This window comes from Mus pahari, chromosome 10, assembly GCF_900095145.1.
Source record: "Mus pahari chromosome 10, PAHARI_EIJ_v1.1, whole genome shotgun sequence".
NCBI classification, from domain to species: domain Eukaryota; kingdom Metazoa; phylum Chordata; class Mammalia; order Rodentia; family Muridae; genus Mus; species Mus pahari.
Window position 1 is genome coordinate 35550154 of NC_034599.1, and position 22035 is coordinate 35572188.

The 22035-nt window shown below is 45.5% G+C and overlaps 1 protein-coding gene across 5 annotated transcripts in view; it reads right to left on the bottom strand.

Moving 5' to 3' along the window:
- The window catches only part of Gramd1b (GRAM domain containing 1B), a 234647-nt gene that overhangs the window by 151909 nt on the left and 60703 nt on the right, over positions 1–22035 (bottom strand). For 2 of the 5 annotated variants that reach the window (XM_029543019.1, XM_029543018.1), the window contains exon 1: positions 8906–11456. The exons of 2 other annotated variants lie outside the window; for them this stretch is intronic. In XM_029543019.1, coding sequence (XP_029398879.1) covers positions 8906–9282 — 377 coding nt within the window. In that variant the 5' untranslated portion in view covers positions 9283–11456. Of the gene's footprint in view, positions 1–8905; positions 11457–22035 lie in introns of those variants that run through there. One more of the 5 variants, XM_029543021.1, reaches the window with a different exon arrangement.

Consider the following 22035-nt stretch of genomic DNA (forward strand, 5'->3'; position numbering starts at 1 on the left):
AGGAGGAGGAGGAGGAGGAGGAGGAAGAGGAGGAGGAGGAGAAGCAGTAGTCTCATGATTAGAACTGAAACAAGAAGTGTTGGAAGCATGGTTAGTTCCAATGTAAAAAACTATAACTATATTTTAGAACCATTGTCAGAATTCCTACAGATCTCATGGGGCAGGCTGTGCATCCTTATCTAACACCACTGAGGTTACGATTCAGTGCAGCTGGGGTTCAATGATGACTCAGTGGTTAAGACAGCTTGCTCTTCTTTCAGAGGACCACAATTTTGCTCCCAGCACCCACATCCCACCTCAGATAACTCATAACTTCCTATAACTCCAGTTCCAGGATATGCAATGCCCTTTTCTGGCTTCTACGGGCATCCAAACACATATGTTCATACACACATTTGCATGAGTGGGTGTGTGCGTGTATACACACACACACACACACACACACACACACACAGAGGGGGAGGAGTAAATTCAGCCAGAGCTGAGAAAATAGCTCAGTGGTATCCAATCTAGGTGGCCCTGGGTTCTAATTTCAGCACCATGAAAAATGGGACCCCCTAGGGAGATTAAGACAAGAGAATCAGAAGTTCAAAGTTATTCTCAGGGACATAAAGAGTTCAAAGCCAGCCCTAGATTCATGAAACTCTGGCTTAAACAACAATTAATGCAGTTGTGTTGCATATTGTTCAAGATGGCCCCCCTAGTCACCCCACCTCCTACTAATGGCGGACACAGGAGAAGAACCTCTTGACTGGCACTACAGCCAGAAGTGTGGACCAACATGACGACTGAACCCAATGCTCCTTCTACAAAACCTCTGGGCGCAGATGAAGAAGTAACAGTGACACAGAGAGAAAATGAACCATGGGGCTATACGACGATGTTAATTCAATACTGCACTGGCCACCTAACAGAGGCTCAAATGAAAGGGTCACACCTGTGCTCAGTTCACTCATGCCAGATACTTGAAAAGGCAAAGGTTTACTTTGCTGAGGCCACTCCTGCCCTTGGAGTCTGTCAAGTCAAGCAGAAAACTGCAAATGTGGGTGGACTCCACTGGGAGATGCTTCCACATGACACAGCGCTGAACTCACCAGGCTAGTTACTCCTGACTGAATGGGCTTCGAGAGACGTGCCACTGGCTCTGAACTGCTGCAGTCCTGTTACAAGAAAGTCCTGAGGCAAACTCAAGGGATGGCCTGTGGTATCATACAAGGCATGTGTAGCTTTTGTCCCAGGGTCCAGTCAAGGCTGTCTGAAAGCCCACAGAATCAGCAGTGAGTGTCTTTTACAGGCCATGTGCCCCCTTGATACACCTGAGTTTACTAGAGAGGGGGATTTATAACTCCCAAAGCCCCACCCCTATTGAAAAACTGAACAAGAAAAAAAGAATACTAGGAAATAATACGGCACTGAGGATCAAGATTATTAACTATTTTTCCTACTTCCTACTACCCTAAAATTTACAATTAGCTAGTTATTTTATTAGACTGGCTATGATGGTTGACTTTAAATAGTATTTAAAATGACTTCTCTTACAACAACAAGCTTGAAGACCCTTGGAGAGTTTTTTAAAAATGTGTCACTATAGCATTTTCTAGACTGAGGCAGGAGGCCTGTCAGTGTGAGAACAGTCTGAATAGAATAGTTGAGGCCATCGAGGCTACAAAACAAGACCCTATCTGAATAAAGATAGACAGACAGATAGATAGATAGTTAGATAGATAGATAGATAGATAGATAGATAGATAGATAGATAGATAGATAGATGATAGATAGATGATAGNTAGATATATAGATAGATAGATAGATAGATAGATAGATAGATAGATAGATAGATAGATACATACATACATACATACATACATACATACATACATACATACACCGACTGACCGACAGACAGACAAGACAGAGAGAGAGAGCTAGGCATGATTAGTACATTCTGCTGTAATCCCAGCACTCAGGAAGTGAATCCAGGGATATCAGGAGTACTCAGCTTCATAGTATTTTCAAGGCTAGCCTTGGCTACAAGAGACCCTGTCTGAAACAAACAAAAAGTGTCACCAGACTAACCATCCACTGTCTGGTTGCATTTTCCTCCTTATAGGGACAAGTCCTGCTATGGTCACTGACTCTTTTTTTTTTTTCATTGCTGTAGCAAACTACTTGCAGCAGGCTACTGTAAACACTCACATTTTGTTCACACTTCTTAAGGTTCAAGGGCCCACACCCAGCAGAATCCAAAGGAAGCAGAGCACCAAAATAGCAAGAGATGAGGACCTAAGGCTCGTTTGGTGCCCTTCCTTCTGATACAGCAACCAGGATTCAATCATCAGAGCGCTACGGAAGTGACCTGTGTACCTACTTCATCAGACTATACCCAAACTGGGCCCACAGACAAATTCTTTTTCCGTGGTTGGAAAAGAAAGTGAGGAAAGAGCTTGTTATCTTTCTCATTCCTTCTCTCTGCATCATCATTGTATGGCTAAACTCACTAACCAGAAAGAGCAAAACATCAAACCATAGCTATGGTCAGACCTCAAGGCAGAGGAGAGGCTCTGGGCCGGGGATGGGCCTGACTGGAGCAATGTGCTATCAGGATAAAGCCCTAAGAAGAGCCTAATGCTCTAGAGATGCCACACTCAGTTAGGGGCTGACCAAGATTTCAGGTCACAGGTCTGAGACTCAGCTTATAAGCCACCACAGCTTGTCTGGTCACCTCATCTTTTTTTTTTTTTTTTTTTTCTAAAAAAATTCTCATCTTCAGATCAGGTGTGAAACAATGTGAGTCTTGTCTCTGTCAAAGAATCCACAGGAAACGGAGAAAGCTTAACATCCCCTGACTAAGAACAAAAACTCTTTGGGGGGTCTCCAGAGAAATACCCAAGGTCTTTTTTTTTTAATCACTGTCTTCTACCAACAGCCTTAGCTATGCACAGACATATTTTTCTAGCACTTTTAAACGATTTAACTTTACTCAAAAATCTAGAAACACAATTGAAAACATCTGAAATCAATACTACCCGCACTATTTTATTTATTTATTCACTTATTTACTTATGAGGTATGTGTGTGTGGGGGGGGTGAAGTTATAGCTACATGCCTGCTAAACAGGCCCTCTACCACTGAGATACACCACCAGCTCAATACTGCCTCTAGAAGTGACATGTGGCTGCTATTGGGAGCATGGGGTGGCAGGTCCTTGTCTTGACAGCTCTTTCCAACAGTTCAAAGCATCTGCATTCTATCTCCTTTCTCCCACTGGAAAGGCCAGGTGTGGTTTTCATTCTACATTCCTGAGAGAGGTTCTAACTCTCTCCCCAGAGAGAGGGAAACTTCCTCCATCTTTAAAGTTGTTGCCCCACCCCACCCCCCAAGATAATTCAAACCTATGTCCTCCTTCCCACCAGATGCACAGCAGTCTGGTAAGTCACACACATCTTTGGTCTGTCAGGGGGAGATCCTAAGAAGACAGCGGAGCCAGGAAGACCTCTGAGTCTACCTAAAGCTCTTTGTACACACAGCAGCCCAGCAACCATGTCCAGCATCCGAACACCGGCTCCGGAGCTGGCAGCTTACTCACTAGGGTCTGGAAGAAGCTTCCCCGCCACTTAGCCATTCTGGCGCCTTAATGAAAACTGGGCAGACCAGAAGCAACCATCAGTGACTAGCCTAGCGACTGGGGGACACACAGTATCTGGGAGGAACCGACCAAGAGGTGGGTGGGATTTATCACCGGTTAATCTGCCCCACACGTATCCTAGTTTCCTGCGATTGGCTGAGCACATAACCACATGGAAACTCCAGAAATACCAACTCCCACAGAGGAACCCGGCCAGCGTAAATCAGCCCACGGGGCTCCATCTCCACATCTCAGTTTCCATAAACTATTTTAATCTAGAAACCACATCTATAGGCTAAGGCAGGTTGCCTCTTCTGGGGGAGTCCACCTAAACCATCGTTGTCACCCACACACAGCTGTGCTTCCCCCACACACACACCTTACCCAAACTGGCCCAGCAGCTTCCCCAGCCTTGTGAATACCCATCTTGCACAAGCAACTCCTCCACACCTACACCTTCTCAAGCATGAGAGGCCAGTAGCACAGAACAGTAAAGAACTGGGCACTGGCACAAGCACATAGTTCACCTCCTAGCCTTGCTCTTGTTAGACCAGGAACAAGTTAATCTCTCCTACTGCAGCCTCTCCCTCCCCCCCCCCATGAAGCCTACCTACCCCACGGGTTTGTCATGAGGATTAACAATGATCATGTATTTAAGACACTTAGCAGGAAACTTGGCACAAAATAAGACTCACTCCCAGCCTCAAGGAATTATGGGACTGGTAGAAGTCTTCCCTTCTTAACCCTATCCTGAGTTGATTGCTCACATTGTACGCCGTTAACCATTTACAGTCCCTTTCCATGGATTTGTTGCTTTGTGTTAAAGAGGGATGTGAGTTTCTTTTTCTCTACCACACAGAGAAGGGCTGAATAGACGACTATATAAAGAATAACCAAGTAGAGGCTGATGGAGTACAAGTCTAGATGGACAAACTCACCCTGCTCCCTGCAAACTCCCTGAACTTCGAAGCAAATCTTCAAAGAATCAAGATAAACATATCAAAGTTATATACCTGCAAACCGCCATCCAGTTAGCACAGCGCCGCAGAATTACCCTAACACATCGGGTTGGGCAGAATTGGTGGGAACCGTTACTAAAGGCCAGATGTGGAGCTAAACAAAAACGTTACTCTCTGATGGCTAGCCTGTGAGCAGATGCTAAGGGCTAGGGATGTCCTAAAGAAAAGGGTGCAGGATGGCTGAGTGAGAGGTGATCTAGAACGTCATAGTCGGGATTGTGTCCAAGGGAGACAAGCAAAGAAATTCTTCTGTGTTCTCCAGAGAAAGGCCACAGATTCGCATGGTCCAATTCACTTGTCCCTTGTCAGCTGTCTTTCTCCTTTCCTAAGCTACACCCTGGGAGACATGGCATTTCCCGATCCCCGATTTTCTCTCGGAATTCAGGAGGCCACAGAGAGACCCTTAACCTCTCAGTTTGTGTTTTTTGTTTTGTTTTTTTTTCAAACCATTACCACAACCATTTCTGACCAAGAGATTTGGGGACACATGCGGTTATTAATTCTTTTCTTCCTATTTTATTGATGTTGGTGGTTTGTGACCGTACTAATTCAAAGAGCTTGTCCCATCAAGTTATTCATTGTTCATAACCTGTACATGTTCCACACTGAGCTGATTCCACTTTGTATAGGAAGAAACTAAAGCCAGATGTGATATACACTTGTAATCTCAGCATTTGGGGGTAGAGACAAGAAGATCAATAGTCCAAGGCCAGGTTTGGATACATGAGACTCTGCCTAAATAAATAAACAAATGATTGAATGAATAATAAAATTATCTAGTCTCGAGCATTTTGTTATAGCAAACAAAACAGAAAACAGTACGATAGTCATCCCCTCTCTATTTAAAAAAGCAGATTAGTGGGTGTCCAAAGCTGATGATCCAGTTGGGGGTTTATGGGTGCTAGCTAAAGGGTATGGTTGTGTAAGGGTCCCCCCCCACCGTGTGTGTGTATGTGTGTGTGTGTGCTTGTGCACGCTGATAAAGGTGTTTTAAAATTAACTGTGGGGATGCATGTACACATCTATCACTACAAAAATTGGATTAAATACTTCTTTTCATCCTGATATTAAATACTTTATCCCACAGGCTGCAGTACTTCAGTACTCTACTGCTGACTTAGACTCTGAGTTTCAAACACAGTAGATTGAAGGTTGTGTGGTATCTAAATCATATTTCAATAAATCTATCTTATAAACCTCAGCTCTGGACCTATCGTCCCCCTAAAAATTTCTCAGACTTGTGAATCAGGAGGACTTCACTTCAGAAAGAGGAAACGGACTTACTCATTGCTGGTATTTCTTCAATGAACATCTATGGGTTACCACAAGAGGGCAGGTACCAGACAATGAAAACACAGGATGGACAAGGGTGGGCGTGTAGTCCACAGTTGTGTTGTTTTGTTTGAGTTTGGCTCCGATTTTGTATTGGTTATTTTGTGTGTTTAGGATACAGCATCAATTAGCCAAGACTGGTCTCAAATTCACTATATAGGCAAAGATCACCTACATTCCCAGCCCAGTCTGCCTTTTTGTACATACACAGTTGGCCTTCTGCATCTCCAGATCCAATGAATTACAGATAGAAAGAATCCAGAAAAGCTATACTGAATATGTGTAGACTTTATTTTAGACTAGACCTCACTAGATCTTTATTTTAGTCCAGGCTAATCCTGTGTTACCAATCATCCTGTTTCAGCCCTCCCTAGTGCACAAATTACAGACATGTACCTCTATGCACATAAGAAACAGGCTTCATGTCCTTATCCTTGTTCTCAAAATAAGATGGTATAGCAATTCTTCAGATAGCATTTGCATCATGCTAGGTATTAGAAGATAATTAAAGTGTATGAGAACATGGGCCAGCAAGATGGATCGATCAGTGGACAAAGACACTTGCTACTGAGCCTAAAGACTTGAGTTCAATTCCTGGAATCTGCATGGTATGAGGAGAGAATCAATTCCTGAAGGTTATCCTCTGACCTCCACATACTAACACACACACACACACACACACACACACACACAGTGAAAAAATACAACTATGGGAAAACATGTATGGGTTAAGCAAATAATATGTCACTTTCTATAAAGAACTTGGTGACCTCAGAGAGACCTGGACCCAGCCTCCAATCTCCATGGATACCAGAGGATGAGAAGATGCTCGTTTTCTTCCAACCCAATAAACAAGAACATAAAAGAACTGTCTTAAGTTATACTCAGGAGGTAAAATAAACTTCCTCTTTCCAATACTATCCCCCCCACTTCAACAACAACAAAAACTAGCCTACCATACCCGTAAATAACTCTTACATCAGAACCATTTTCCTTACATTCCCTCGGTTCCACCAGCCTCCACTAGCCAGCAGCGCAAGACTGTCTCCATGTTGTCTTCAGTACATGTGCCTCTTTCAGGGTCTCTCACATTTGAGGAGAAAGTACCTGAGTCACAGGTTAGTTTGAGATTAGCCCCTACCAGTCCTCACTTTCCCGTCCTCTTGTCAAAAAGGAAACAGGGTGGAGTGCCTGAAGAGAAAGACCTGTTGCCCCTGAGGTCCATAGCTGGGAGAACCTGTGCAGTCACTGCAGACAGGAAAGACATTCCAGGGTCAATCAACGGGAGAAGCCAGGGAGACTCAGGAGGGTCGCCTCCTGTGTACCCCAGCCCAGGCCCTCAGTACCTCCACAAAGACACATCACATGCTTGTTTCTGTTGATTTTGGCCACGTTGTTCCCTAAGTCCATCATATGCACCTGACCTCATACACACCTCACTGTTTTCTTTTGTTTTTTTTCCTACCTTCATTTGTCATCATGTGAGCCCCTCCCTCCCCAGCCTTCTCCTACATCTCCAAGGTGGCCTTTTCTTGTACAGTCACTACAGATGACAGAGTGTAAATCTTCCCATGGCTCCATTCCTTCTGTGTGAATGAAACTCATGTGTCTCAACTGCTTTCGTTATATGGTTAGTTGGTTTGGATTTGGCTTGGTTTGATTTGGATTCATTTAGGTTTGGGGTTTTTAAGAGGTCAACCTTTCCATGTAACCTGCATGTATCTCGGACCCCAAGGATCCTCCTCCTCTTCTTCCGAGTTCTAGGCCTACAAGCAGGTGCCACACGGCTTTCTTTCTTTCTTTCTTTCTTTCTTTCTTTCTTTCTTTCTTTCTTTCTTTCTTTCTTTCTTTCTTTCTTTCATTTTGGAAGTGCTGGAGGCACCTGTATGCTAGGCAAACTTTTTTTTTTTTAAGTGTCCTATCAGGCTTAGCTTCCATACCCCTTCATACCCCGAAGACCCTTCTCAAGATCCCCACACTTGCTGGTGCCACACTTGAGCTTTTGAGACCCTCTCAATAAATGTTTCCTAAATGATAATGAACAAAAGTGAACCGATAGGGTGAATGAACTCCCATTAAAGTGATCCATGACTTAATTACCACCAGCAGCAATAACAGCAACGACCTGCTCCCCTCCAATAGTACAGACATCTGCTAATGGTCATACCCCGAGTCCAGAAGTAAATGAAGGAGGAGGCATGGTAACCATGAGTAGTGGGGACTCCATGCCACCATGGGCAACTTCCTGAAGCAAGCACACACACACACACACACACACTACCCTGTGAGCTTCATGCCAGTTCTTGAATGTGAACAGTAAACATCTCCCTAGCAAAACTGGAGCTGGCATGGTGATCGAGAGATGCGTCCGTGATGTGGTAGAAAATGTGAATACTTCACCTCTACATAGGCAACATGGACCTGTACCAGCAGGTTAGTGTAGAAAAAAAAAAAATGACAAAAAGTGAAATGGGATTCGGAAGTCCATGTAGAGGCGTCACTTAAACTTCTGTCACTAGTCTTCCAACAGACACCTCCACCTGTACAATGGAATCATAGCATAGTACTATCTACCTAATTTCTCCAAATTCCATCCTCAGGGTGAAGCCCTCACCACAGACAGTAGTCTGCGCACAGTAAGGGCTCAAGAAATACTAACAGATAACACTGTATTGGCCATTTTGCTGTGAGGGTCAAGAAATGAAACGCAGCATGAACCTATGTCAGACACATCAAGTAATATAAAGTCCCTAGTTCTGGGCTGTGTGGTAGCCCTGGCACCCTGGCAGTGCCTGAAGACGCCAAGGTGACGCGATAAGCTCCAGCTTTGGTCCCGGAAGTTTCCACCAGAATGCCCTAGGGTCCTAGACGGCCCTGGGGAGGGGCGAGAGGTTCAGGGGAAGACTGCTGGAGAGAAACGGGAACCTACCTGCTCTCACTGCATTCCTTCCGCTCCCTTACCCTCAGCCACTTGCGGAGCAGGAAGCGTTTTCGGCGCGGGGACGCGCTGGGTGTGGAGCAGTTGGACCACGGGGTGTCCTCGTCGCTGGAGGGCGTAATCTCAATGGACGGCAGTTGCAGGAACTCCTTGCCGGGGGCCAAAACGCCGGGTAGGTCCGGTGCTACCAACCCCGCCTCCAGGCTCTGCTCCTGCACGTTCTTCATCCGACGCATCTTAAAGCGCCGGCGGCGAAGGGTGGGGGTGGACGAGCTGGACCACACCGCGCTGCCCTCGGGCGCGCCCTGAGGTTCTGGCACCTGCAGGGCGGGCAGCTGCAGGTTCTCCATAATGTTGGCCGCCGGCATCGGGGTCCCTGGCCGCTGCTCCGTGCCCTCCGCCTGCAGCCTGGCTCGAGGCTCCCTCTCTCGGCTCCCTACCCCGGGGCCCGTGGCACTATCCCCTCTCACGTTCAGCGGGAGGCTCGAGGCTGCCAGTAGATCAAGTTCCTTTTCCTGGAGCGCCGCGAGGAGGGGACTGAAGGGGACGCCGCCTCCTGCGGTCTAGAACTTTAAGAAGCGCGCTTCCTCGCTCAGTCCGAAGAGGGAAGAGGCGACCCGGGACGCAGTGACAGTCGCCTGCCAAGCTTTGCCACCCGGCTGCCCTCCTGGGGCTCCCCTTCGCGTGCCCGCGTGTTTGTCTTCCGCTGCGCCGGCTCGCTCGCTCCCTCGCTCGCTCTGCCGCTGTCTCTGCCTTAGCGGGACTCGGCGGCCCCGGACCCCAGGGAGCTGCGCAGCAAACTCTCAGTGGTTTGCGTTCAGCAGACTGCGTTGGGGAGCCGGCTTGGCGCTGCAGGAGAGTGGAGGGCTGGAAGAAGAGGCGGTGGTAGGAGGGAGAGGAAAGAAAGAGAGCAAGGGAGACAGTAGATAAAAACAAAAAAAGGTGGAGGAGGTGGAGCTGGGGGCTGAGGAGGGAGTGGGTTGCTATCCTGAAAGGACACGCACAGGCAGCGACAGCCGTGTAACTGTACATGGAATCCCTTGGGGAGGGACTATACCTCCGAGTCAAGGCTGCTCCAATCAGCCTAATGAAATAGGAGCACAATCCAAACTTTCTCAGGGCAACGATTGGCTAAGCAGCTCTGGTTAGCAAACTCCCTGCTTTTTTTTCCCCCTGGGGGAGGGGAATCAATGGATTTAGCCCTCCCTCTCAGACCACCCAAGATACAGGGTTGAAGGAAAACTGGATGACTTTTCAGCCAAATCTCTCTCCTCCTAAGAAATGTGTGTTCTCCGAGGAAGACAGGGCATAGTCAGAAGGAAAATGGAAAGTTCCTGGAGGCTGCTTCCAAAATGGCAAGCTGGGAAGAAAAGACAGTTCTGTAGAATAAGCCGAGGACACCAGACACGGACACAAAGAAAAGACAGACGATAGGGTGGAAAGACACAGGACACACAGGACCAGTAAGGGAAGAATACTGGATACATGGTGTGTGGCCTGGCCAAAACTATAGCCCCATTGTAAGTGAAAGGCAAAGAGGCTGAGAGAGGTTAGCTCAGAGACTCCAGGAAGTCAAGTGCATCCCTGGACATTTTTGAGACTGTGCGATGCTGCTTCAGATTGCTGGGGAATGGGCTGGGTCACACCGTTAACTGTGGCCTCAGTTCTCTGAACAGAAATATGGACTTGTCCTGCTAAGTCTAACAGTGTGCTCTATCACCGCCCTGCTAGAGGTGGGATGTAGAAGTGATCTGCTTTAGGAAGACATTCTTTGTTGGACTAAGCTCTGCTGGGGTACAGGCTTAACGCCCAACGACCCCACCCCCAAACAAGGAGTTTGCCTCTTCAGTGGGAGACCATAAGGAACAACAAAGACCCCAATACACAGTCCACAATCTGGCCCATTCTCTTTGCTGGTATTTGTTAGCCCAGTTTCCCTTTGAATGAATAAAAATCACATCCCTAAAGGTCATAAGAACCCACTTCAAGCCTGGTGGTGGTGGTGGTACACACCTTTAGTTCTAGTACTCGAGAGGCAGAGGCAGGCAAATCCCTGTGAGTTCAAGGCCAGCCTGGTCTACAGAGGGAGCTCAAGAACAGCCAGGGCTGGTCAGAGTCACTTTAAAATAGCATATACCCCTAAGGTCAGTAAGACATCGGAGGTAACAGCTGTCTGCCATGTCCCACATCGACACACAGGGAAGCTTAAGACATCCTGCCATTACACAACCTCCTTGAGGCTGTGAATAAAAAGGAAGTGCATCTGGTGAAGGGCCAAGATCCGGTTCACCCTAAGCGATTGCAGAGTATCAGTCCCTTTCCTGACCCTTCACATCCGGCTGCTGGCTTGTACAGGATTCGCCATCACTCTATTTTAACTCCCGGTGGCAGAGAAGGGAGAAACCTCTAGTCATCAGGTGTCAGGCCTGGCAAAGACCTGGAAAGCTCTTCCGGCTTGGACCAGGAGGCTGGGCTGTGTCTTTTAACTTCAGAGTCGGTCAGGGATCTACATTGTTCACTGTCTTAGATCCTCTCCATGGAGGAACACTTTGCAGGAGAACCCAAAGAACCTTCCCAGAGAACCTGCCCCTTAGATGGGCTGTTAATATAAGAGAACAGAGTCTCTCTTGCTCAAGAAAAGCAGGGCATTACCAGTTATTCTTTGAAGAAAGAAAAGGTACAACACACACACACACACACACACACACTTGCCGTAGACCTTCTGAGTCTAAACTCATAGCCTCAAAATGAAGATGACCCACCAAATTCTTCCTCCCATGCACTTCAGACAGGTGTCCCATCCATGAGTCTGGACCTAAAATCCTCTAATATTAAATTTAAGCTTCAGGCACAGAAGTGGTCAAGAATTACTGCTTACATTTCCCCTGGTCTAAGGGAAAACCTCAGCAGGATCAAATCTAAAATGTTCTCACATGCAGAATCCAGGAGCATCCCTCATCCCTGCCTGATCTTGTCCTTCACTCACTTGTGCCTGTAGTCTTGGTTTTATTCTTAAAGCTTTAACCTTTTCACTCATCAAATCTTCAGTCTAAATTAGGAGTTCAAGTTTATCCTCACTTACAAAGCAAGTCTGGGGGCAGTTTGAGTTAGGCCTCTCTCTCTCTCTCTCTCTCTCTCTCTCATACACACACACACAGAGCAGGGTACACATACAAACTGACAAAAAGAAAATCAAAACCTTACTGCCCCCCCCCCAGCCACCACAGCTGTCTGTTTACATTGGAACACAGATAGTTGCAGCTGCCAGCAGATGTCCCCTCTAAGCTCCTCAGAAAGAACCAAATGACTCTTCCTCTGCACCCTTCCAATATGCTTTTGATTGGCATGTGACCTTTAGAACCTGCAGAAAGGTTTTAACACATCACATCATACCTTCCTAGTGACCTTAGGACTAAGGGAACAGAAGTTACTACCCTCTTCTTGCAATCATTAAAATGGGGCAGAGCTGCAGAAACTTATCCAAGGACTCCCATGAATGACAATGACTGATACAGCAAGGCCAGCATCAGACCTTCAGAAAGCAAGGTAGAGGCCAGCAAAATCATATACTATGCAAGAAAATAGTTCCCTGATAGTTCCGGATTGCAGCTGTTCAGTTGCAACAGTTGTTTTACAAGGAGGCAAAAGGAGCCAAGTTGGAGGAGGGGGCAGTTTCCCAAAGCAGCTGATGGAGGAGGGTGTCAATGGCCAAAGAGTGCCTACAACTCCCTTTCAAACTTGTTCTCCCCCCTTTCCCAATTCCCCCTCTCTCCTATTAACTCTAACGACACCTCAGTTCTCTGGGAATATGACCTCATCTCTTTGTATTGGAGGTTAGGGGGTTGCAGACAGGTGGTGTTCAGAACGCCAACCCCCCAACCTCCAACCCCACATCTAGGCCTCCAACTTTAAATGAATGGATCTCATATTACCAAGGGATTGTTGTCTATTCTCAGCAGTACAGGCTCTCCTTTCCTATCGACATAAGACACCCAGCACCTGTCCACTACTTCTGGAGACTGGCAATGACTTAGTCTGTTATGCAGAAAACCTAACAGCTTTGAGATAGATGTCTCCTGAGCACACACTTATATGCATCAGCTGTGAGAACATGCAGTCACCCACCAGCCCAAAAGGCAGAGACTGTCCCACACTGCATTCACAAAGTGCATGGGCAAGAGCAGACGAGGAATACGTGAATGGAATTTGCAGCTTGGCGGAAAGCTGGAGATGTGGGCAGAAACGTAGCAGCAGATGCTGTGACATGGGCAGATAGTTCCCTCTTTTTAGCAGAGAGTGCTTTGTACAAAGAGCAGTGTGGGGGACTCATGCTCAATGACAAACATTTACCCAAGGTTAAGGCTGGTTGAAGACTGGAATGCATGGCCAAGACGAGTTGGGAGTGGCTGCCTCCTTAGGCCTTTAGAAGGTAACTGGAGCCTACTTAGAGGCTGTGGAAGAAAACAGATTGTCCTTAAATGCCCATGGCTATCCTACCAATCCCAGGATCTGAGGCTCAGGTTTTCCAGTTTAAAACAAAAGCAATTTGGCTGGCACTTGGCTCATTTTTATAATCCCAATTCCAGGCTCCCTGGGGAGGCTAAGACAGGAAAATTCACAGTTTAGGTCCAGCCTGACCTACATAGCAAGATCCTATCACAAGAATTAAATTAATTGAAATCAGTGGCTTATGACCCAAACAAAAACTTTGTCTGAAATGACTGTTCTTTGATCACAAACTTCCCTGAGGTCTACAAACTGCTTCACCACCTTGCCCAGTGAACTAGAAACATAGAGACCAATCACTCGGGTAGCAGTGAGGCAGGAACAAGGTGTAAATGGCATGAGGATAAGAGGAAAAACTGAGAGAATCACTTGAACCCACTTTTCAGATGTGTCTTCTATTTTCTGAATTCTCCCTTGGCCTCACACTCCTTGGAGGAGCTAACCACTTAGGAAGAATAGGAAAAGGACAGACACGGTTCAGTGTGTAATGTTGCATGCCACCAACCTGACCACCTGAGTTCTTGTGGTCTATCTCTGGAACCCACAGAGTAGCAGAAGAGAACTTACTCCTCCAAGTTGTTTTTTGATACTTATGCTCTCAACCCATACACAAGCACTCACACATGCAAATAAATAAACAATTTCTGTTTATTTTTTTAAAAGGTAAGAAAGAACCATGCTAAATGTATGAGTCTGGGGAAGGAAGATAGGCTAGGAAGTCAGCTCTTGCTAAATACAGTCTAAAGAAACCACAGCTGACCAGCCACCACATCCAGCCCCTCCTGAAGAAAAAGAAGAAAGCACTCTAAGATCTTGATGGAAATTCTCCCATCCAGGGAGTGCTCTCAGCCTTGGGGAATGCACAAACTTGGCAGAGGCTTGCTTCCACCAGCCTTCACCAGAGCTGGGGTGATCTCTAAGGTCACCTGGTCATCCTGGGAGAAGGGCAGCCACCAGATAAGCCCTCTGGTTTCACAGCTCTTCAGAGGACGTATTTTGCAAAACATTTGGCTGTCCTTGCCTGTGATGCTGTAATATCAAGGCACAAACAAATGCCATCCCCTCTTGTCTCGTAAGTCTTACAAGGACAATCTTTGTGCAAAGCAGGGCTGGCAATAACTTCCTAAGGTCGTCCCCATCTACCTTTGGTTGATCATGCCATGCTGTGTGTAAGTAATTCAGCTGCACTCCTCTGAGGCAACCTGGAACACCCCCTCAGGAGCACTGAGTACAGCCATGCTAGTAAAGACTCTTTTTTCTTTTCAGTGGCTCATTATCAGATTGGATAGTGTCATTTCCCACCTGTGTACTCAAGATTGTGAGTAGCAGCTTTCTCCCGGAGTGCTTGTGAACTCTGGAGTCACAGCAACCACTTAGAACAGAGCTTGGCAAGTGATGAGCACTCTGTTACCCCAGCCTTTGTTGTGTCTGATCGCATTTCTCACTCCCTCGTTAGAAACCAGGACTATCCATGTTGATCTTCCACTCCGTTTAATTTGACAAGTAACTGGTAAGTTAGAGCACCGTGTACACGCCTTGCTGAGCGCCCAGAGACAGAGCAAGAGAAACCCAATACAGTTTGTGCTGTGTGCTGTGGCACCCTGGCCAGCAAGTCCCAGTGAATAATATACAGATAAGATGTGAATGGAAAGATTAGAATACTTTAACCAGAGGGGAATAGGTAATCCTTACAGGACACCGGGAGGAAATGGTATTTCAGACTCAGGGAGTAGGGTGTGGAGTTGAACCCCTGTGACCGCAGCACTTGGAAGGCAGGGGAAGAATTGCTGTTTATTGAGGGCCAACTTAAGCTACTGACTTATTAGCCAACTTAGGCTACAGAATGAGACTTTGTCTTTAAAATAAAATTCTCAAGAATAAAATAAACAGAGAAAAATAAGACAGTAAGAGTTTGAGTGATGAAGCCACTGAGGAGTAAAAATGGTGTTTTATAAAGTAAGGGGGTAGGTTAGAACAGGCGGACCGGTGTCCTGAGAGATGAAGGGAAACAGACCTGGTTGTGATATGGTGAGTGTTGATATTAGATTTCATTCTTTAAACAAAAGTATGCCATTTAAATAGCTCTTGTTATTTGTTTGTTTGTTTTCTTTTTTGATGATTTTTTTTTTTTGCTTTTGTTTTTGTGGAGAAAATGACATTGGTGACCTATTACTGACCTGTTTCGGGGGAGAATATTAACTCTGATAATGCGTTGAAATACATCTTCGAAAAGCAAAGGTACGGAGCACTGGACCAGTTAGGAGACTGTCAGCCGGTCAAAGCTTTGGGGTACTGACCTTCTGAATGGCCAGCAGTTAGGTGAAAATAGGAACGACAAAAATCTGAGACAGGAATATAGACGGGATGAGAGGAACTGAGGGAGGAAAACGGGACTTGTGGAAGATGTCAGAGGCACAGATGCAAGCAAACCAAGAATGAGACATGACTTGGAAGTCACGTGAAGAAGAGAATCAACATTGCTTGCCTGGCTATGGCAAGCCAGACGTCATGGGAAGTGTTTCAAACTCAAAGCCCCATGCGATGCTCCCAGCGACCCTAGAGAATGGCTCTCAAAAATCTCCATATTAGAATAGTGAGAGGATTGTACAGGATTACGAGCCCAAGTTCACATGACTCTCGAGTGGGGGGTGGGGCTAGAGTTAAGGTGGGATCTCTCTACAGCTCATGCTTTTTATTCCCCGAAGACTGAGACCGTTCCGTCACCTTTGATAATTAGGTCTCTCCTGACCTCTGAGGCAACAACCACCATGGAGAGACAAGAAATGATATTGCTATTAGTTAGAGGGTAAATAGAGAAGGGTAAATGGCTAGACTGTGCGTAATTAGGTCGTCCTTTCAAGAAATGGGTCAAAGGCAGTCATTCATTTTTAAAGCATTCTTTTAGTCAGTGTTTGTTTGTTTGTTTGTTTGATAAGAAGATCTTGCTGAGCAGCCGGCCTTGAATCCACACCCTCCTGCTTCAATCTCTTTTAAGGCCTGGGGTTACATTATGAGAGACCGTGTGTGTAGGGTGGGAGGCAGTCATGGTTTGTGTTTGGCTGTTGTGTCCCTTTTAATTTGTGTGTGCTTTATCTTCTGAGAGGTGTGGTGTTTCAAAGGAACAAAATGTGACTGCATGATTATGCTATTTAAGAGAGAGTTCTGCTTAAACCCGCTAAGAAAATTGAAGCCTGGTGGTGTACCTGGTAATATAACAAATCAATCAAAAAAAACCGTTTAATATTCCCAGACTCTCGGCACATCAAGTAGGTACTGTAAAGAGTTTCCAAAAGTTTGTATAGGAAAGTACTCATTTCTTCCTAAAAATATTTCTTTTGAAAGAAAGCTCTTCACAGATGACTCTGGCTTCAGCTGCTTAAAATCTGGAGGAGGGGTTGGGGGAGGGGGGCGAGGTAAAAAGCCAGTCTCAAAAGACCAATTTGAAAGGAAAATGTACTTGGAGAGAAATGTGTTCCAAATGCTGTGTGAATGCACGGCAGAAAGATCCCAACGCAAAGAAGGTTAAAGAGGTAGCAGTGTGTAGCCCAAGGCTGCAGGTTACCAGAGGAGATTTCCAGGTAAAACGAAGAGATGTGTTTCCAGGAAAGACGCTCAGGCATGTTCTAGTTTTTAAAAGAATACTTTCTGTGGCGTGTGACGATTTTTTTTTCGGCTTCGTGAGAGTTGAAGGGAAGACACGTCTTCCATAGTCTTAAGCACTATATTTTCACAATGCTTAAAAAAGCCCAGAGGCGAGACTGGGGTTTGAAGTCATTCTCCTGATCGCAGAACCCCAGGACTGTGGAACAGAGGTTCCAGTGATCTCCCTCTCAGCCACTGCTTCACCATCCTCACTCATTTTGTTCAGTGGGAAACCAAGGCATAGAGAGACGATGTTTTACTAGAGCACAGACAAAGCTAAACTTTATGCATAGAGGGTTTTGCAAGCCCCTTGAAATTAGAGGTAAGGGCTACAAGGTTAAGTCAGTCGTTCAAAGGGAAGGCTCTTAAGCTGTAGGAACTGGTTCCTTTAAAGCAACGGAGCAACCGACCCTTTCTGTTAATGGGCACTGTTCCTTTACCCATAAATCGGAAAACAGTAGCCAATCTTCAATGTAAGCAAGCCAAGACCTGGGACTACTTGAGCACCATGCTTCAACCACTGGTAGAGTTGAACAGAACTCTCCCAACGCTTCATCTTGAGATGGGACACTGAAATCAGACAAGCAAATCCAGAGACGGGCGCCTAGTGATCTGCTGGCGCATGATGCTACATCTGCCAAGCACCAGGGACATTTGTCTTTACATACTAAGGCCAAGCCAAAAAAAAAAAAAAAAGGTCATTTTGTGACAACACAGGAAGAAGTTGAAGAGAACTGAACTCAACAGATGATTTCCATCGTAGGCTTTCGTAACCCAACCCTGGACTCAGTTCTGACAACATCGTGACTCATTTCTCTTTCTGCAAGCCACAAAGCTAGAGGGAGTATCTGAAAAGAACTCATTCTGATGCAGGTCTGCATTAACTGTGGCCCTCTCTGCCTGTCAGCTGTTTCTCCTTTTCAGGAATACTCCCTATACATCCGTTTTGGCTGTTCTCTGCCCGAGAGCTGTCCCAAAGGCAAGCATCATGCTTGCTTCCCAAGTCCTCTCCTGGCTCTTAGGACTGAACCACTTGTGCCCATACTTGGCCTCGGTGCCAGTGACTGCACAGGATTTTACCCAGTGTGAAACTGAGACTTGGGAAGGTGAACACTGGAGTCGCTGCTGTAGCTCTCAGAATCTCCAAACTGGAAAGAATTGCTTTAAGCGATAAGTGGCCTGAGAATATAGAGTTAAGTCAGGTGCAGTCCCAGAGGATTGCCACTGTGTAGGAATGTGAGACCAGTCTGAGAAATAGGGGAAAAGAACAAAAAGCGAAAGCTAACAAACTAACTAAAAACAGCAAAAGAAACGGACAAACAAGATAGATTTAAAACCATTTTGCTTACTGGGGAGAAAACTCTGTAGGAGTTTTCTGACATTGCTTGTCAGAAATGTGTGTGGCAGCCCTGGGTTCAATTCCCACAACCGCAAAAGAAGCTGTATTAAATGATTTTAAATACAAAAAAAATATGTTTTTACAAAGAGTTTATTAAATTGCTCGTTTGGATAGGGGAAATTTTCTGTTAGCAACCCGGATAAAGCACAGATCTTGTTAAGTATTCTATTGAATAGCACAGTGTCCGCACTTTAAGGGAACTACATCCCTGAATGGAGCCTGGATTTGTGGGTGTGTATCCAGGATAAAGGAAACTTCACTTCCTATTCCCTTACCTTCTCCCTAAATGAAGCAAGTACCTTTGGGAGACATTAATTCTGTCTAATAGTTGGACTTTTTTTCTTCTTTGTTTTGTATTTGAGACATGGTTCTCTATGAAGCCCTGGCTGGCTTAAGTAGACTTCACTATGTAGACCAGGCTGGTCTGGAACTCACAGAGATCGGCCTGCTTCTGCCATCTGAGTGCTGGAATTAAAACTCAATGCTACCACACACAGCACAGTTGGACACTTTTATGAACAGACTTTCCTTAGTTGATAGAATTATAGACCCCGTAGGGACATTAGGTATTTACTGCAATGTTCACCTTCCTTCCATCCTGCCTCACAGATTCATGGTGAGAAATGGAGGCACTGGCAAGGGAAATATTGGACGTGGTGGTCACAGAGCTGAGGCTGGAAACATCTGTGTGTCCATCAAACATCTGTGGTGCAAACTCTACCGTAGTAACTTAGTAACTTCTTTCTGAAGTAGTACTTTGACTTCAAAAATGATTTTAAAACAAATTGCACAGAGTCCCTAGCAGTCAGGCGGTTACACACACATCTAATTCTCCCATGAGCCCACGGAGAGCAAGGAGTAAACCAAACCCCAAGCACTGTGGGAGAGCTATTCCCAATGTTCAAATGATTCGATTTGCACAAAAGATCTAACAGGACCGTCGTCTGCATTCAGGAAGACTCCTTTCTTGCATGATTAGAATACCCTTATGTAGGAAATTCTCCTAATGCGTTTTAATTTTTTTAAAACTTTTTGGTTAGTACGGGGTGGGGGGCCTGTGCACACACACTCCCCCAGCATGCATTAGGAGGTCATAGGTCATACAATTAGTTCTCTCTTTCCACTATGTAAGTTCAGAGCAGAAGTCAGTTCTTCAGGCTTGGCAGAAAGTGTCTTTGCCCAGTGAGCCATCTCTCTCTGTCTCCCCTCCCCCAATCACTTTAAATATTAGCTGATATTACATTATCAATGCACATATTTATATTAAACATTACACAACTTTGCAGGAACAATACTACTTAATAAAAGTCAATTACTTTTGGTTTTTCGAGACAGGGTTTCTCTGTGTAGCCCTGACTGTCCTGGAACTCATTTTGTAGACCAGGCTGGCCTCGAACTCAGAAATCCGCCTCCCTCTAATCAGTCAATTACTAACGTACATGTTCTACCCATGAGTTTAAAATAACTGTGAGACACTTAGGTCTTAAAACAAATTAAAAGTCCACCAGATGTAGGTTAGAAATATTTCACTGTCCTAAAAATATTTAGATTCGCCTATAGATTCTTGATCCAAGCACTATATTTTCTCACTTAAGCCATATAACACATCTATGAGTTAAATGTCATTCCCCCTCCACCAACCCACCATATTTTTAAGATAAGGAAACTGAGGCCAGGGGAAACTAAGACCTTTATGTATCAAGATGTGATTTAAATCTAAGTATTCTCAGCTCAAGCTGTTTTCTTCCCTCCCTTGTCAATCTGTTTCAATGTTATAAAATCTGTTATTCGAACTGATTCTCCTTGCCATTTATTTTCGTGAATATTTTTTTCAACTTGGTAAACAAAGGAATATTTAGAGCTAAAATTCTACAAGTGGATACGTGCTGTTCTCCTGTTTAATCCAGTCAGCTTCTATCAGCTCCTTCAATGAAAACAGACCATAACGTTAATACTAATTTCTCCAGGCATTCATATTGAATTCTGAATATGTTTTTAAAAATGTACAGCCCCAAATACCCAGCAGAACTCCTTTGCTGGAATTCCCAACAGAGTTTCAGAACGTCGTAGCAATAAGAAGTAGTTTTTATACCACATTCAGACCACATAAGCAACTTTGTTTGTCACTAATTAAATGTAAGCCTAATGTGTCACCCACACCTCTTACCTGTTACGGAGTCTAACCATAGGTCTGCAGTAAAATAGCAGGGCTGGATGAGTCCTGCACGTCAATATCTCTGCTATTGAAAGGCTTGCCAACTGGACACTCCACGGAGGGGACTCAAAATGCAGACAGGAGAAACCCTGGCTTTAAATGAAGCCTGCTGTCTTCCACTGGAATGGCTTAGTAAACACTAGAAGACCTTTTAACATCGCTTCTCTGTGGTCTTCTGATTTGGCCTCCACAGGTAGATAACCTCTTTCCGGTGTGTAGCCTGACAGTGGCTTAAATCTTGATAGCCAGAGCAAAGTCTCCTTTCTTGAAAGCTTGTTCACATGATCTCATTCCATGCAAGTGTGCCTTCTCTGCGGGCTGGACCTTGGACTTTGGACCTTAGAACCTAGACATTAGTTTCTAATCCACACCATAAGGAAATTCCCTACTTTGACTACAGCAATAGCTAGTCGGCACTCACCAGTCACGTATGGGGATCAGGCTCACTAGGATGCTAACTACCCAAGCTCCCGTCTTGCTTCCTTCTACCCTGCCTACCACCCGAACAGAGAAATCCCCCTCCTTCCTTCAGGAACCAGATGTTTTCAATGAAAAGTAGTAAGACCCCACTGACAGAGACCCTACCTGTGAGACTCTGCCCTGTGGAGTGCAGAGGGCGCATGCCGGAAACTGCCTCACTATACGGTTGTGCTGAGTGACCTCTGGACCACTTTTCTAAGGTTCTACACCATTCCACAGGTCAGAAGGTTCTGCCACATGTCCATGCCTGCCTTTGTTCCTCCAGCTGTCCTTCGGGAAGGCCTCATCTCTTCTGTTTTGAGAGCATCTTCTCCATCAGAATCAATCGCCAGAGTGATGCCTCTTCTCACCCTACCGTTACCTATCTTGTATCATGGTTCTTATTGTTGCATGGAATCCAACCTTGGGATGCATCCCTCAGCCTCATCCTACAGAAAGCATTGCCCCTCACGCTGTCCCTCCTCCAGCTCTGTCTGAGTGTTACACTGTGTGTTTCTCATCTCCCTTACACTATACCTGACATGCAAGCGAGATTCTGGTCCCATTTCTTTCTTAGTCTGTGATTGGAGAACCAACTGCTACAGCCCTAGCATTGTGAGGAAATGAAGGCAGGGCCTGCAAGGGGGATGGGAAGCAAAATTGGGAGGATTAACGAGGTGCCCAGAGTTGTCATTCCTCCCATTCAAACACTCTAAGAGAGTGCTCTTATACTGCAGCAACCCTTTCAGAGAGATGAAAATTGAATAGAGCGTGTGCCTGGGCCCTGCAGTTTCTCCAGGAGCAGTTCTGACTATGGTCACATTTTCTTTCTTTCTTTCTTTCTTTCTTTCTTTCTTTCTTTCTTTCTTTCTTTCTTCCTTCCTTCCTTCCTTCCTTCCT